The sequence below is a fragment of the Panthera pardus genome, unplaced genomic scaffold (assembly GCF_024362965.1).
Source record: "Panthera pardus isolate Hobbes unplaced genomic scaffold, ASM2436296v1 HiC_scaffold_8, whole genome shotgun sequence".
Classification (NCBI taxonomy): domain Eukaryota; kingdom Metazoa; phylum Chordata; class Mammalia; order Carnivora; family Felidae; genus Panthera; species Panthera pardus.
Genome location: NW_026527013.1, coordinates 3,679,406 through 3,694,063, shown reverse-complemented (window position 1 = coordinate 3,694,063; position 14,658 = coordinate 3,679,406). Strand labels below are relative to the sequence as shown.

At 62.5% G+C, this 14,658-nt stretch overlaps 1 protein-coding gene across 8 annotated transcripts in view; it reads right to left on the bottom strand.

Annotated features, from left to right (window-relative positions):
• KDM4B (lysine demethylase 4B) overlaps positions 1-14,658 on the bottom strand; it is a 131,065-nt gene that overhangs the window by 78,645 nt on the left and 37,762 nt on the right. For all 8 annotated transcript variants that reach the window (XM_053897917.1, XM_053897919.1, XM_053897920.1 and 5 more), the window contains 2 exons: positions 5,366-5,531; positions 44-219 (listed from right to left, as the gene is read on the bottom strand). In XM_053897917.1, coding sequence (XP_053753892.1) covers positions 44-219; positions 5,366-5,506 — 317 coding nt within the window. In that variant the 5' untranslated portion in view covers positions 5,507-5,531. The remainder of the gene's footprint in view (positions 1-43; positions 220-5,365; positions 5,532-14,658) is intronic.

Genomic DNA, 14,658 nt, shown 5'->3' with positions numbered 1-14,658 from the left:
GTCGGGGCCCGTCCCCACAGCGGCCTCAGCCCCAGCCGCGTACTTCTCGCTGTTGGCCAGGCGGCGGTACTCCCCGACCGTCATGGCCTTCTTCTGGATGTTGTACTGTGTGAAGAGGCCCGACTGGCCCGTCACCACCTGCTGGATGGGGGCCGGGATGACCACGTCATCGATGTCATCGTACGTCTGCCTCGGCTTCCACTCCTTTGGGGGGATGATCTGCAAGACGGAGAGGGGCGACTCAGCGGCGCCTCGGACGCGGGCCGAGGACGCAGGGCCCTGCCCCGGAGACCAGCGGCGGCCCCCTGGGGGCGTGTCCGGGCCGCACGCCTCAGGGCACCCGGAACCTTCTATGCGCTTCATCAAGCTCCCAGGTGGTCTGTGCGGGGCCTCGGGCACCACGGCCCCGGCCTCCCGACACTGCCCGTCAGGCCCCCTGCAGCTCAGGACCAGCCGGGCCAGGACCCCGGAAGACACAAGGAGACTGGAGAGAGGCGACAAGGCCCACGTGCAAAGACACAGAAGAGTGAGTGAGGCGCCAAAGGCAGGAGGGTGACGATGACACAAATCCGGGGGGACAAGACCTGGGAGGGCCACCTCAGGAAAAGCACACGCACTGCAGCTCTGGGCCAAGCCCTCGCCGCCCCTCTCCAGGAGGGACACGAGGGCTGCGGGAAATGTCGCCCTAGGCAGAAGGGGGGCCAGGTCTCTGCTGAGCTTGCTCCCGGCCCTCCTCCTACCCCTCCTGGGCCGGGCGAGGCCTCCGGGCCGGGCAGGGGCCTCCTGGGTGCCAGGCGCACTTCTGTGAAGGCCCCTGTCCTGGGCAGGTGTTCGTAAACGACAAATCTCCTTCCCAGGCACCCAGCGGGCCACCCAACAGCTCTGGGAAAAGAACTAAACCAACCTGCCTTCAGCGCGCCAGCCAAGACCTCTGGGGAGGCCCGAGCCTCACCCAGCTGAGGGCCAGGGAGGACCATCGCGACACCGATGCTGAGTTTGCGGACGGCTTCCAGAACGGCTGCAGTTCATTCACCATCCCCAAGGACTCCCCTATACACATCGGTGTTAGAAAACGTTTTGCTTGGCAACAAAAACACTTACTCTCCAGTCACCTATTAACAACAGAAAGGCTCACCTCCACCGTCCGCACTGCTGGATTTATTGACAGACCAAGAGTAAATAACAACAGCCATTAGAAGAGGGCAATGGGTCCCACCCAGGGGGATCCTGCCCCCAAGTGACATTGGGCGATTTCTGGGGACACCCATGGCCGTCACGATCTCCTGGCATGGATGCGGGGTGCTGCTTAGGCCCCGGGAGTGCCCAGAGGGAATAACCCACCTTGAGGTCAGCAGTGCCCAAGCCGGGAACCCTGATTTTCATTAAATGGGGACACGGCTGCTCAATCGAGGCCTTTTCTGGGGACGTCCCCCCTCCTACTCTGTGCCCAGAGTTGCGGTAAGTGCCCTGGGTGCCCATGTCTGGTGTGAGGCCTCATGACAACGGGGTGTGGGGCTCAGCCTGCCAGTCCATGGTTTTCTTAGATTTCAAGTGAAAAATCAGACGAGTCAGGTGATAACGAGCAGCTAACACGCTGGAGGCTGGAAATGCCACAAATACAAACGAAAGAGCCTGTGGTTGGGGCACCCGAGACGCTCTCCCCGAGAACGGGTCCTGGGACGAAGGGCTGTGAGCCTGAGTGGCTCTTGAACCGTGGAGGTTGCGCCCCCTCTTATAAAGAAGCCTGGACTTCCTCCTGCGGGAAAAGGGCCCTGGATCTGGTCCAAAATGTGTTCACCGCGGGGAACTGGGGAGTCTACCCACTCAGTTCCTTTGGAGGAAGCCGGTCCGTCAATTAAGGCTCTAAAATGAACCAAACACGGGGCGCCTGGGTGGCTCGGTCGGTTAGGGGTCCAACTTTGGCTCAGGTCACGATCTCGCGGTTCGTGGGTTCGGGCCCCGTGTTGGGCTCTGTGCTGACAGCTCGGAGCCTGGAGCCTGGAGCCTGCTTCCGATTCTGTGTGTCCCGCTCTCTCTCTGCCCCCCACCCCCACTTGTGCTCTGTCTCTCTCTACCAAAAATAAATGAATGTAAAAAAAAAAATTAAAATGAACCAAACGCATCACTCCCAAATTTTCGACTGCCGTGGAAAACATCAGGAAACCAGAGAGGGATGCTTCGGACCCTCATGAGCTACACCGGCCTGGCCACACACTAAGAAGGTTCTGGAAAAGGCACGTGACGGAGCGGGCCCAACATGCTGTGGCCTGACGTCCTCAAATCTCTGTGAGACCAGGGTCTGAAAGGAGGCTCCCGGGTGCACAACCGCTCACGGGTATCGTGGGCCAAACGGGAGCACCCTGGCTCCTCCCCTCGGTGCCTGGCGGGCCAGCGGACAGACCCCTCCTCGAAGCTCCCGAGGCCGAGCCGCAGCCGAGGCCGAGAGGGACAGAAAGGCCACGCTCCCCAGGTGAACGAGGCAGTGCCAGGGTGGCTCAGGGTGGCTCAGGGTGTCTGGGCAGCTGGGCCAGAAGGCGCGCGGCAGGGGGAGCCCCCATAAGAGGAAACGAAATGAGGGGCCGGCCTCTGTCCCGACCCCTCGTGTTCCCAGAGCCATTTCGCAGGCTGCGGGCCTGGGTGGAGGAGCCACCGGACCGTAGGGACAGTCCCCAGGGGTGCGCCCGAGCGCAGAAGCCCCTGCCCCCTCCCACAGGACCTGACACCATGCCCCGCCCTGGTCCCCCCGCCCCGCGCTCCCCAAGGAGCCCGGGGAGGCCCAGCGCTGGCCTGAGAGGGCAGGGGCCCAGCTGGGCACTGGCCCCAGAGCAGAGAGCAGCCAGGGAACGTGACAGGGGCACCCTGACAGTCCCAGAGCCTCTTCTGGTCCTGGGCCCGGGCTCCAGCTGTATCTACTGAATGTACACCCCCAGCCCGTTCCCCCGGGCCCTACCGAGCCTTGCGGGAGAGACAGATACAGCTCTGATGAAACAGAAACGTCCCGGCACCCCACACGGACAACTAAGAAGGGCAGTCAAGGCCGATGCGACCAGGGTGAGGGGACACGGGCATCAGCAGAACGCTCTCAGGCCAGGAGGACACCAGGTCCCTTCTCCAAAGAGGCCAGCGGCCAACTCGGGTGCCCGGGGGGCTCAGTCGGTTAAGCACCCGACTCTTGATTTCAGCTCACGTCGTGATCTCACGGATCGTGAGTTCGAGCCCCACGTCGGGCTCTGTGCTGATCGTGTGAGCCTGCTTGGGATTCTCTCTCTCTCTGACCCTCCGTGGATCACACTCTATCTCAAAAATAAAATAAATGGACATTAAAAAACAACAACAACAACAAAAAGCCAGCAGCCCTGAGAGCCTAGGTAGGGCCCCCCTGTGAAAGAAGCAGGGGTTGCCCAAGGACGCTTCCTTGTCCCTGCCTGTCCCCACGGAGTGGCAGGGAGGCCCCTGAGGGACACGGTCCCTGGCAGGCAGGCAGGCAGCAGGGGCGCGTGTGCACGTTTGGAGGGCGCGACTGCCGCCGTCTCTCAGGACGTGCCCGGGCCCGCCCCACGCGGCCCTCACCTCCCCACACACGTAGGTGACCACCGGTCAGAGAAAGCAGCAAACGGACTCCCTGAAAGGAGCGTGGAACGCAGAAGGCAGAGGGAAAACGGACTCGAGAAACAGCTGCCTCGCAAAACATCCGGTCCCAACAGTTTCCTTCCGTCTAAATCAGCAAAAACGGACTCGACCGGTACGTGAGCTTACCACAGGGTCCCGGGGTACCAGGGCACAAAGGGGAAGCTCAGGGGCCGAGAAGTCAAGAGCGAAGGAAGGCAGAGGCGCACGCACGGTCCACACGGTGGACACAGAGCCCGCAGCCGCCACGGCACCAGGCACAGAAAGCTCAGGAAGTATCCAGGCCAGGGGGCCAGCCAGGAAGGCGGAGCCCGAGACAGTGAGGCAGAAGGAACAAGCAGAGATGACAGCCGCGGAGGCCTGACGGGGCTCCGGGCAAAGCTGCGCCGGAAGGCACCTCGCCACGCCTCCCAGCACGAGGGACACCGTGAACCAGAAGGGCTGCCGTCCCAGGAAAGCACATGTAGGCCAAGGACAGGGGCAAGGCAGAGGAGGCCCACGCCCACCGCCCGGGGCGCCTCGATGGGGCAGAGCAGGCAAGAAACCGTCCCCTGACGGTGGCCGCTGGGCAGAAGGCCCCGGGACCTGCAAGAACCCAGGACCCGGGGTTTCCGGCTGAAGGAGGCTACAGGGAGAAGCGAAGCTAACGGGACAGCAGGGGCTCGGGTCCCCAACGCGGAGGAAACGCCGTGTCCACACCGTCTCCCGTACGATGAACAAAATCAAGAAGGAGGGCCGGAAGGAGACGCGGCGAGCCCGCTGCCCTCCGCGCGTCCTTAGGCTGGGATCAAAGGCGCGACCCTCACCACGAGAGGGACCGACACTGGCAACAAAGCCACCCAGAACCAGGCAGGGGCGGGAAGGCGAAGGCATCACTCTCCTCGCCGCCGCCAGGGGGCAGCACACCCTGGGCCAAATCCCGCCCACCGCCTGCTTTCGCACAGCCCGAGAATCAGGAGTGCTGACCGTTTCTTGTTGGGTTTTCTTCACTTTTAAATGGAAAAAGTAACAAAAGAAGAAGATTCCAGGACAAGTGAAAATTCCACGGCCTTCCCGTTTCAGTGCCCCCAAGTACCGTTTTTACTGGCACGTGGCCACGCCTCTCGGTTTACAGGTTCCCAAGGCGACAGAGCCGGGTGATGGGACAGAGACTGCCCCCCCCCCCCAAGGCTGCCCCACCGCCCGGCTCTTTGTGGAGAAGGTTTACAGGCCCCTGGGTTGCAAGAACAGAGCAGCAGGTGTCCTAGGTGGAGAGGCAGTCGTACGGGCAGCGACGAGAACCCCAGGCAGACTGGTTGCAAATCCTCCAAACTACCGGGTGACACGAACACGAAGAAACCATGGTTTTTACGGTAAAAACACAACGCAGACCGTCCTCGTGTGCTTGCTGTCACGCACGCCCACACACGTACGTGCGCGCAGCTGTGACCTGCCGCGGAAAGGGACGCGGCGCCCGGCGCCGGCTCTCGCCGCCCGCCCTCGGCCAAGCGCCACCGCCCCCGGGGCTCGTCCCCACCACCGGGTCCCCCAGGGACAGGGGCCGCGGAACTCATTTGTGACTCCGGGCCCACAGGAAGAACTCCGTAACGTCGGCTGAAAATGAGCTCAGGGCGGCCCCGCGAACCCACGAATGGGTGCCCGCCGTCCCCGGACACGGTCACGCCAGACCCGGGGCCGCGGGGCACACACGGGGCCGAGGCTGGTGGAAAGCGGGCACCGGGCCCAGGGCGTCACCCACCTTGGCCAGGCCCGCCCGGTGGGCTCCCTGGGACTCGATGTAGGCCACGTATTTGTTGAAGTCCTTGAATTCTTCCATGGTCGGGCGGAACGTCATGATTTTACAGCTCGGGTTCTGGGCCCCGTGATCCTCAGACCCCATGGCTGCAGCTGAGGGACCGTCACACCTGCGAGGGAAGGACGAGAGAGCGTGAGCGTGTCAGTGCCGCCACCGTTCCCAACACGCTAAAGACACCGCGGCCCCGGGAAGACAAAGGCAGGGCCCGCGCAGCTAGGCCAGGGCCAGAGAGGAGCCTGGGAACAGACTCCATCTCCGCACTGGCACAAAAAATCAAAATGACTTCAACTAATTAAAAACAGAGGCGCCCTAGTTCTCAAAGCCAACGCACCACTGGCGGCCAGAGCACTAATTTCAAAGCAAGGGCCCCGAGAAAGCAAGGCTGCCCTTCTGGGGGATTTTGGATCCAGGTTCGCCAGCATCAGCTTCGAATCGACGCGTCTACCTCGGAGCCGATACCCGCGCCCGCGGCAGCCGCGGCAGAGGCCCTCGGAGGTGAGTGAGGCCGTGTGTGGGTGTGCCCTTCACGGTGTGCACCCCCGAGCCAGCAGGAGAACCCCTCCCCCGGGCGGCCCCGCTGTGAGCGGCGCACAGAACGCTCGAGCGAGCGTTCCAGGGGTTAAGGGGACCCAGCGAGGCAGTCGGTGGCCCATCCCAAGCAGGGAGGGGCTTGGTGACAGGCTCGGGGGAAGGGTCCCTATTGTCAGATTAAGTTCTCCAAACTCGAGGGACAAAGACCAGCCTCCCTCCAGGATCTGAGAAAGGTCGGAACCCAAGTGCACACAGACCTGAGAACTTGGAAAGCAATTAGCCAGACCCCCCCACGTAAGGGGGGCAATGAAAAAGAGGGGCAGGAAGCCCGCCGGTCCTGGAAGGACGCGACGCAGCCTCCCCAAAGGCACTCCCCTCCGCAGGCACTAGAGGGCAGCACGAGCCCAGGAATCTCTGCTCGGCCATCGGAACCGGCTGGGCAGGTTCTGGGGCCCTGAGCACCCCTTCCAGGCCCCTGAGGGTCCTGTCACGTGGCGTGGGGGGGGGGGTGGGTGGTGCGGAGGTCATCACTGTCGCCCCGTGTGCATAGCAAGGTCCAAAGCTTTTCCCTGAGGGGCGGCCACAAAGCTGAAGTGTGCATGGCAGGCCACAGACACCTGTGACAATAGGTGACAGCCGTCCTGGGTGGGATCACAGGGAACCACCATGAAAACGCGGCTGTATAAAGGGAGAGGGGTTGTCACCAACCTTCCTCCAGGGCAGCTATAGGTTCCGGCCACAGCCGGGCTGCCCGCCCAGGAGACCGCCCCCTGGAGCCCTGACCAGCCCCATCCCGGGGACTGAGCAGCACGGGACTGAGCGGCACGCGACCCCAACCCAGCCCCGTCGCCCGCAGCCAGGGCCTGGGACCCGAATCCCCACCCAACCCCCCGCCCTCTCCCCTCCAGCCCAGAGGCCACAGTGCAGGGCTCGCTTACACTTACAACTTCTGTTGCTGCACAGAAGCACAGGTTGTGTCTGTCCTGTGGGAGCCCGTGGCCCTGGGGCGGGGGTTGGGGAGACCCTGACTGGACCCTCTTGGAACGTCGGCACGGACTGAGCTTGCAGGGAGCCGCAGAACGGGAGACTGAGGAGACCGCCCTGTGCGGGGACCTCACCCGAGACACCAGCTCTAACACCACGAGGACAGGCTGCAGCTGAGGCTCATGGGCCTTTGTCTGCCCTCAGCCCACAGGCCACCCCCTACCCTGCCGCCCCCCACCCGTCTCCCACCACCCTGCCACCCCCTCACCCCACGCCCTGCCACCCCCACCGCGTGGCGCGGTGAGTCCCTGGGGATCCCGCTGACCACCCAGCTTGTAGGGATGAGCGACCCCGCCCCCCGCTGGACACGACCACCCGGCCACGGCTGTGGGTCCTGAGCCCCCAGCCCGCCGTGGACAGTGCCCAGGCTGGCTGCCAGCGGCCACGTTAGCACCCAATAGTCCCCAGCCCTGCCGTTCGTGACGGACGTGGGTGACCCCTCCGCTCCACACACTAAACTCGTTTTTCGTCGTTCACCGAGGCCGCACGCAGGTAGGTGGCAGGGCCCGGGTCCCCACACCCGACAGCTCCCGCTGGTGGCTTGGCCGGTGCTGGCCGGCAGCTCGTCTTCCTGCCGGGCCAGCTCACGAGTGGCCTGCGGGGGTGGGCGCACCGGTCACCACCAGCTGTGTCCCCTCCAGCGGAGGCCGCCTCCGGCCCCTTCCGCCAGCCGGCCCCGACGGTGGGAGAGGACACCGGGCGGTCATCTCGCCGCCATCTCGCCGCGACCGCCTCTAACGACCGCCATCTCGCCGCGACCGGCCTGCCCCGGGCAGAGCGGGGGCCGCCTCGGGTCCTGCCCGCATGAGCTCCCTCACACTTCGGAAATCACGACGCGGAGATGAGCTTCCCGTCCAGGAGGCGGAAAAAGCGGATGGCAAGACGGCAGGCGGGTTTTCGGCCGTCCTCTCGATTCAGCTCGGCGGTGGATTCTGTGTGACTTTTCTTCTGTCTTATTTGTGCCTTTCGAAATGAAGGTTTTGAGTAGGTAAACAGAAAGAGGAAAATTAAAACGGTCTCTAATCCCAACACTCCATACCCTTGACACGTTCTTTGAAGGCAGGCAAATAAAAATCATACGTGTACGTACTTACGAAACGGAAAAGGAATCTCACCGAACAGCAGCCCTGGGCCAACCTTCCAGTTTATTGGAAACATGGGCCGGGGGGGGGGGGGGGAGGGGGGAAGGACCACCCTGAGGGAACTTGCAGAACGGTCCAGAAAGAGCGGTGGACTCTTTACAAGTCGGCGCCAAGCCGAAAAGCAGGCACGCTGACGATGTAATAAGAAAAAGACAGAGCCCAGTAAAAAAGCGCACAAAGGACATTTCTTCAAAGAAAACGCACGCACGGCCAACGATCCCATGAAACGCTGCTCAGCATGATTAGCCATCAGGGAAACGTAGAGCAAAACTTCAGCGAGAATGCTACCCCCCCACCAGGACGGCCGTGAGAAAAAGGACGGACGATGACAAGTGTTGGCAAGGGGGTGGGCAAAGCAGAACTCCGACACACGGCTGGCGGGGACGGAAAGCGGGGCAGCCGCCGTGGAAAAGTCCGGTGGTTTTTCAGCAAGTGACACGCAGAATTTCCCAGGTGACCCAGCAATTCTGCTCGTAGACGTACGCCCAGGGGACGGGAAAACGTGTGTCCACGCAAAAACTCACACACCCGTGTTCGGAGCAGCGCTACTCACAATGGCCAGAAGGTGGGAACCACACAAGTGTCCGCTGACCGTTGCACAGATACGCACAACGTGTCCACCGCGCACAGCACGTCCCAGAGCACCCAGTGCTCCGCGGACGGACCCCGAACACACGACGCTCAGGGAGGGAACCGGACACGAGAGGCCACGCGGGGTGTGGGTCCACGTGCGTGAAACGTCCAGAACAGGCTCCTCCACGGACAGGGAGCAGATTAATGGGTTTCGGGGGCCCGTGGAGGGGGTGGGGTGACTGTTGATGGGGATGGGGCTTCTTTTCTGGGGCGACGGAACGTTCTGGAATTATTGTGGCACGGTGATGGTCACACAACTCTGTGAATACGGTAGAAACCATGGAACTGTATGCTCTAAGTGGGCGTGCTTTATGTGTGAATTACGGCTCAATAAGGCTGTTACTACCCCCCACTAAAAATAAAGTAGAGGCGAGCGGAGGGTGGCAAGAAGGAAAGGGGAGGAAAGTTCTGCCCTTGGACAAACCACTGCAACGGGCTCAGAGACGTCGGCGTGCCGTGACAGAGGAGGCAGGCTTCGGGAAGACGTCCGGGGACCAGTGCGGAAATCCGGACAAGGGCTGGATGGCAGGCGGCACGAGGGAACAGCGGTTCGTCTGGGGGTGCGGTCATGATGTCGGTGACACTTCAAGAGGCTTTGTTAAAATCAAACGGGCGTGGCGAGCGCGACCGCTCGCTGCCCGCCGGGCCCTTCTCACGCTGTTTCCCGTCAGGGCTCACACACCTGCCTTGCTGGCCTGGGCCGCGGCCGGGCACGCCCTTCGATGGGGACCCCCTTGTCCCGGTCTCCCGTGCCGGGACGCGGAAGGCCGTTCCTCTGGGGGACACGGGGCAGGGAGGGGATCTGACTTTCAGCCGTCTTCGGATTTGCTCACAAAACCACACAAAACTTCTCACGCTCATCGGCTCCAAAGGCACGAAGCTGGCACGTCTCCACGCACTCTGTACGGCCCCCACGGACGCGGCCCGGGGCCGCCCGCCTGCCGCTGGGGCCCGGGCGCCGGGCATCCCCCTTGGCCGACCGGGGAACAGGTGGTTTTAGGTCCTGGAGCTGGAAGTGGCCGAGTCGGGGACAGACAGACAACAGCACAGAGTGGTGAGCGAGGACTCCGAAGACAAAGCCAGCGTGTGACAGGACAGCACCGGGAGGCGGGGGTCTGTTTGGCCAAAACCCAATGTCCAATTCGGTCAGGGTGCAAATCACACGGAGGTCAGGGGCGAGAGAAAATTCCAGGCAGAGGGAAGAATCTTGGCGATGGTGGGGAAAAGGTGAGTGGACGGCGAGCCGGGAGGGCCACGTGACGGGGCGCGTGCTATACTGGGTTGACCGGGAAGCCCCTGGGAGTTTAGGGCAAGGGCACTAAGGGGTTAAAGACCCCATTAACATCCTGAGAAAGCCCTCTCTGGCCGTGGGAAATGGACTACAGCCAAGGCCGGCCTCGTGGGCTCAAGACCCGGGCAGTCACCCCTGGCCCGGGTTTAACACTCGGCCGTTGCCCACTTGAAATTATTCCATTTTACATTTTTTTAAAGTTTACTTATTGCGAGAGAGAGAGAGAGAGCAGGGCAGGGTCAGAGAGAGAGAGGAAGAGAGAGAATCCCAAGCCGGCCCTGCCACCATCAGCCCGATGTGGGGCTCGAACTCATAAACGGTGAGATGGTGACCCGAGCTGAGATCGAGAGTCAGATGCTTAACTGACTGAGCCACCCAAGTGCCCGAAGTTCTTCCATTTTAGACCGAGAGGCCTAAGGGTCTCACTTCGTCCTGGGCCCGACAGACACTACAGTCAGGCCCGGCTGCAGGGGGCCAGCGTGGAAGCCGGCAGACAAGGCAGAGCCAGGGACAACAGTAGAGTCGAGGGGGCTGGATGATTTCAAGGGCAGAGGCAAGGGTGGGGAAGGAGGAGCCAAGGGCAGGGAAGACCACCGGCCCGGCCGGCAGAAGGTGGGGTGGGGGGGCAGGTGGGAGAGGTGTGGGTAAGATTGTGGTGGGCCGCAGAATACCCCCCAGACGGCCACGTCCTAGTCCCCGGGACCCAGGACTGTGTCCCCTTCCACCACAAAAGGGACACTACAGAGCCTGACCTGGGGATGATCCTGGATCCTCATGAGAGAAGAGACAATGCAGGGGCAGAGGCTGCATGGATCCAAAGAAGGGCCCGCGCCAGGGAAAGCACCCAGTCCTCTGAAGCTGAACAAGATCAAGATCACTTCCCGGGGGGGGGGGGGGGGGGGGGGGCGGTGGGTGTCTGCGTGGCTCAGTGGGTTAAGCGTCCGACTTCGGCTCAGGTCATGATCTCACAGTCCCTGAGTTCAAGCCCCGCGTTGGGCCCTGTGCCGACAGCTCGGGGCCCGGAGCCTGCCTCGGATTCTGTGTCTCCCTCTCTCTCTGCCCCTCCCCTGCTCACACTCTGTCTCTCCCCCTCTCTCTCAAAAATAAATAATCTTAAGAAAAATTAAAGTTTATAGCAGCGCTTTCAACAATAGCCAGATTATGCAAAGAGCCTAAATGTCCATCAACTGACGAACGGATAAAGAAGATGTGGTTTACAGATACAACGGAATACAACTTGGCAAATGAGAAAGAGTGAAATCCGGCCATTTGCAGCAACGTGGATGGAACCGGAGGGTATTATGCTGAGTGAGATAAGTCGGTCCGGAAAGGACAGATACCGGATGTTTTCACTCCTATGTGGATCTTGAGAAACTTGACAGAAGACCATGGCGGGGGGGGGGGGGGGGGGGGAGGGTAAAAACTAGGTACAAACAGAGAGGGAGGGAGGCAAACCGTAAGAGACTCTTAAATACAGAGAACCGAGGGTTGATGGGGGTGGGGGGAGGGGAAAGTGGGTGGTGGGCACGGAGGCGGGCACCCGTTGGGATGAGCCCTGGGTGTCGCTGTATGGAAAGCAATTTGACAGCAAGTATTTTCGTTAAAAAAAGAAAAAAAAAAGAATCGTTCCCTTAAAAATTAATTAATTAAAATACGTTAAAATAAGTTTTTAAAAAACAGGAAAGAGAATCACTTCTGCCCCGACGTCTCCAGAAGGAGCTACCTGCCGACGCCTTGATTTCTGCCTGTGAGACTCACCCAGAAGTGTGGCCTCCCAGGTGTGGGAGAGAATCAAGTCACCGCGAATCCCTCAGGATTTCCACTCGTGTGACACCCCCACCCCCCGTGAGGCTCCCTGGGCTGTGGGAGCCACGGCCGCCTCACAGGAGGGGCACCCTGGAACCCCCGTCCCCTCCGCCCCTCCAAGCGCAGCCCGACCTCTGGCCGCACGCTCAGCAGGCAGGGGGCGCCCGCCTCCCGTCCCGGGGGTCCCCCCAGACCCGAGCCAGGCCCCGCCACCTGTGCAGAGGCAGGGCGACACCCTGAAGCCACAGGCAGCTGGGCTGTGCACTGGGTTCTTTCCCCTAACAGGAAGGGCGGCCCCGAGCCTCCTGGTGGGTTCCCTGGCTGCGACCCGCCTGACCTGTCACAGAAAGGAGAGTGTCCTCACTGCGAGGCCCAGAGCAGAGAGGCACCTATGCCGACCATCGTGGGGACACACGCTCCCATGGGCGAATTCCGAGTACGTGAAGTTTATCTCCGTCAAGTTATTAACGTCTTTCCCCGCATGCCGCGGGCCTTCCTGGCCTGATGCCCTCCCGGCCACCCGGGACCAATGATCGCAGTATTTTAAGGGCAGCGCCCGGCTGTCGGGGGCAACCCCAGGTAGCTCCTCCCCACACCCGGAAGAGGAACAAGCTTCGTCAGCCCAGGGATGTGTCGCAAGAGGGCGACGTTGGGCGGGGCTGCCCGGGGCTGCCTGTTTGGGTCAGGGCCATTCTCTGAGTCACGGTCACCTGGGCCCGGAGAAGGCCTGGCACCCCACCCGGGGGTCTTTAAACTCAGGGACTCGTGAGCTGTGGGGGGAGACACCGGCCGACCCCGAGGAGTCCTCGGCCACCACGGGCCCTACACGGCCTGGCGCCCCCCCCGCCCCCCCTCCCCGCCCCAGCTGCCACCTGGTCAGGAGCAGAAGGTTGTCCCACATCTGGATCCAGCCCCAGGACAGAAGCCCCCTGGATCCTGACAGAGGGGCGCACTGAGCCCCGGCAGCCTCCCCGCAGAGTGGGAACAGACACCTGAGGGCTGGGGCCCCCACAGCCAGCGCGCAATCCGCAAACCGGAACCAGAGGGGAGAGGATGGCTCCGGCCCAGGACGCAGCCTCAGGTTTTCTGACTGAAGGGCTCAGAGACTGACCCTAACGGATTATGAGGCCGGATGGCGGACGTTTTCCAGGATGTGGATGGGGGGAATCTGCACCTCTGAGGTTCTGATACGTAACATGCCCGAAAGTACGTCCTCTGAGCAAATGTGACCTTATGATGAAGGTTAACTGTGAGGAAATACAACCTTGAGAAATACTTAACTACCCTTGTCTTGGGAAGTAGCTGGGGCTCCATGAACATGATGTCTGAAAGTTCCCTGGGAACCCCAGTCCTTCTCGGGGAGGCCCATCCCCTGCCCCAAAGGGGCCTCTCTCCCCCCAACCCCTCACCTCTACCTGCTCCTGCCAGGCTCTGGGCCAGGAGGTCTGGCCATCAGATGAAACGCCCAGTGACCCCCAGCCAGCCTGCCCCCACCTCGGCAACACCTCGGCAAGGCTCCTGCTGGCAGAGGACAGCTCCCAAAAGGGGGCGACGGCAGTCAGGCCCTGGAGCGCGATCGCGCCCCAGGAGGGGCCTCTGAGTCACCAGGACTCAAGGGAGAACCTACCGCAGAGGTGACACAAGAGCCCCCTCAACCCCCTCTTCTGGTCCCCCGTGTGGCCCGGTGCTGTGTCACTGTGTCCCACAAGCGGCTGCAGAGAGGGCCAGGTGCCTGTGCGTGTGGTCAGGGTCCGGCAAGGAAGAGAGACTAGAAAGTCCTCCACATCCTCCTCCTCCTCCTCGGGGAGCGTCAACTAGGCCCCAGGTTCTCCGCGAGGCACGGGCACGATCCCCGACCCTCACAGAGCCCGCAAGCTGGGGACCCGGCCGACCCCCGTGTCACAGAACCCTCACCCTGCCAGCCCTCAGGCCCACGGCACCACACGTGGGGAGGGCTCTGCGTGCGGGCCTCCAAGCAGCGGGAGAGCACTGGCCGGCGGGAGCACGGGGCCCAGGAGGACGGCTGACCAGGGCGGACAGCGGGCAGAAGTGCCGGGCACAGCCCGGGACGACACGGGACTCCACAGAGGATGCCAGACTCCGATCGGCCTCGGTGCCACAGAACCGGCCCGTCCGAGATGGCCACAGAGACAGAAGGGGACCGAGCAGGCAGATGCGCCTCCCAGAGGCAGGACGCCAGGAGGCCGGGCCGTCCCCTCTGGAGTCCCCTGCCTTTTCCGGCTTCCAGGGGCAGCGCATCCCTGGCCGGCGGCCCGTCCTCCGCCCTCACAGCCAGCGGCACGGGTCTGCCCTCGGCTCTGCTCCGGCCCTCCGGCCCCCCTCGTACAACGACCCTTGTGTTGGCACCGAGACCCCATATAATCAGTAACATCTCCCATCTCGGGGGCCTCAGGTAACCCCGTGTGCCAAGCAAGTCCCTCTTACCACGCGGGGGAGCACACACACTGCCAGGCTCCCGCGAGCGGGCCGTGGTGCGCCTTCGGGAGGCACACTCAGGCGCCATGTGAAAAGTCATCGTGCAAAGAAAGAAAACAGTCCCGCGTCCCTCCAACCTGGGCGCTTTCTGCTGTGGGCACATCTCGGGAAGACCAGCACATCCGCCTACGTTCACCCAGACAGGAGCACAGTTTCTAGAACGTCGGAAACGGGGCCGGGCTACCACCGTGGTCCGCAGGCCCTGTCGTCCCCGAACCTAAGCAGACGTGGACAGCGGCCCGGGCCACGGAGCAGGAAGAGCCGCCCTAACGCCGCAGGGTAAGATCCCAGGG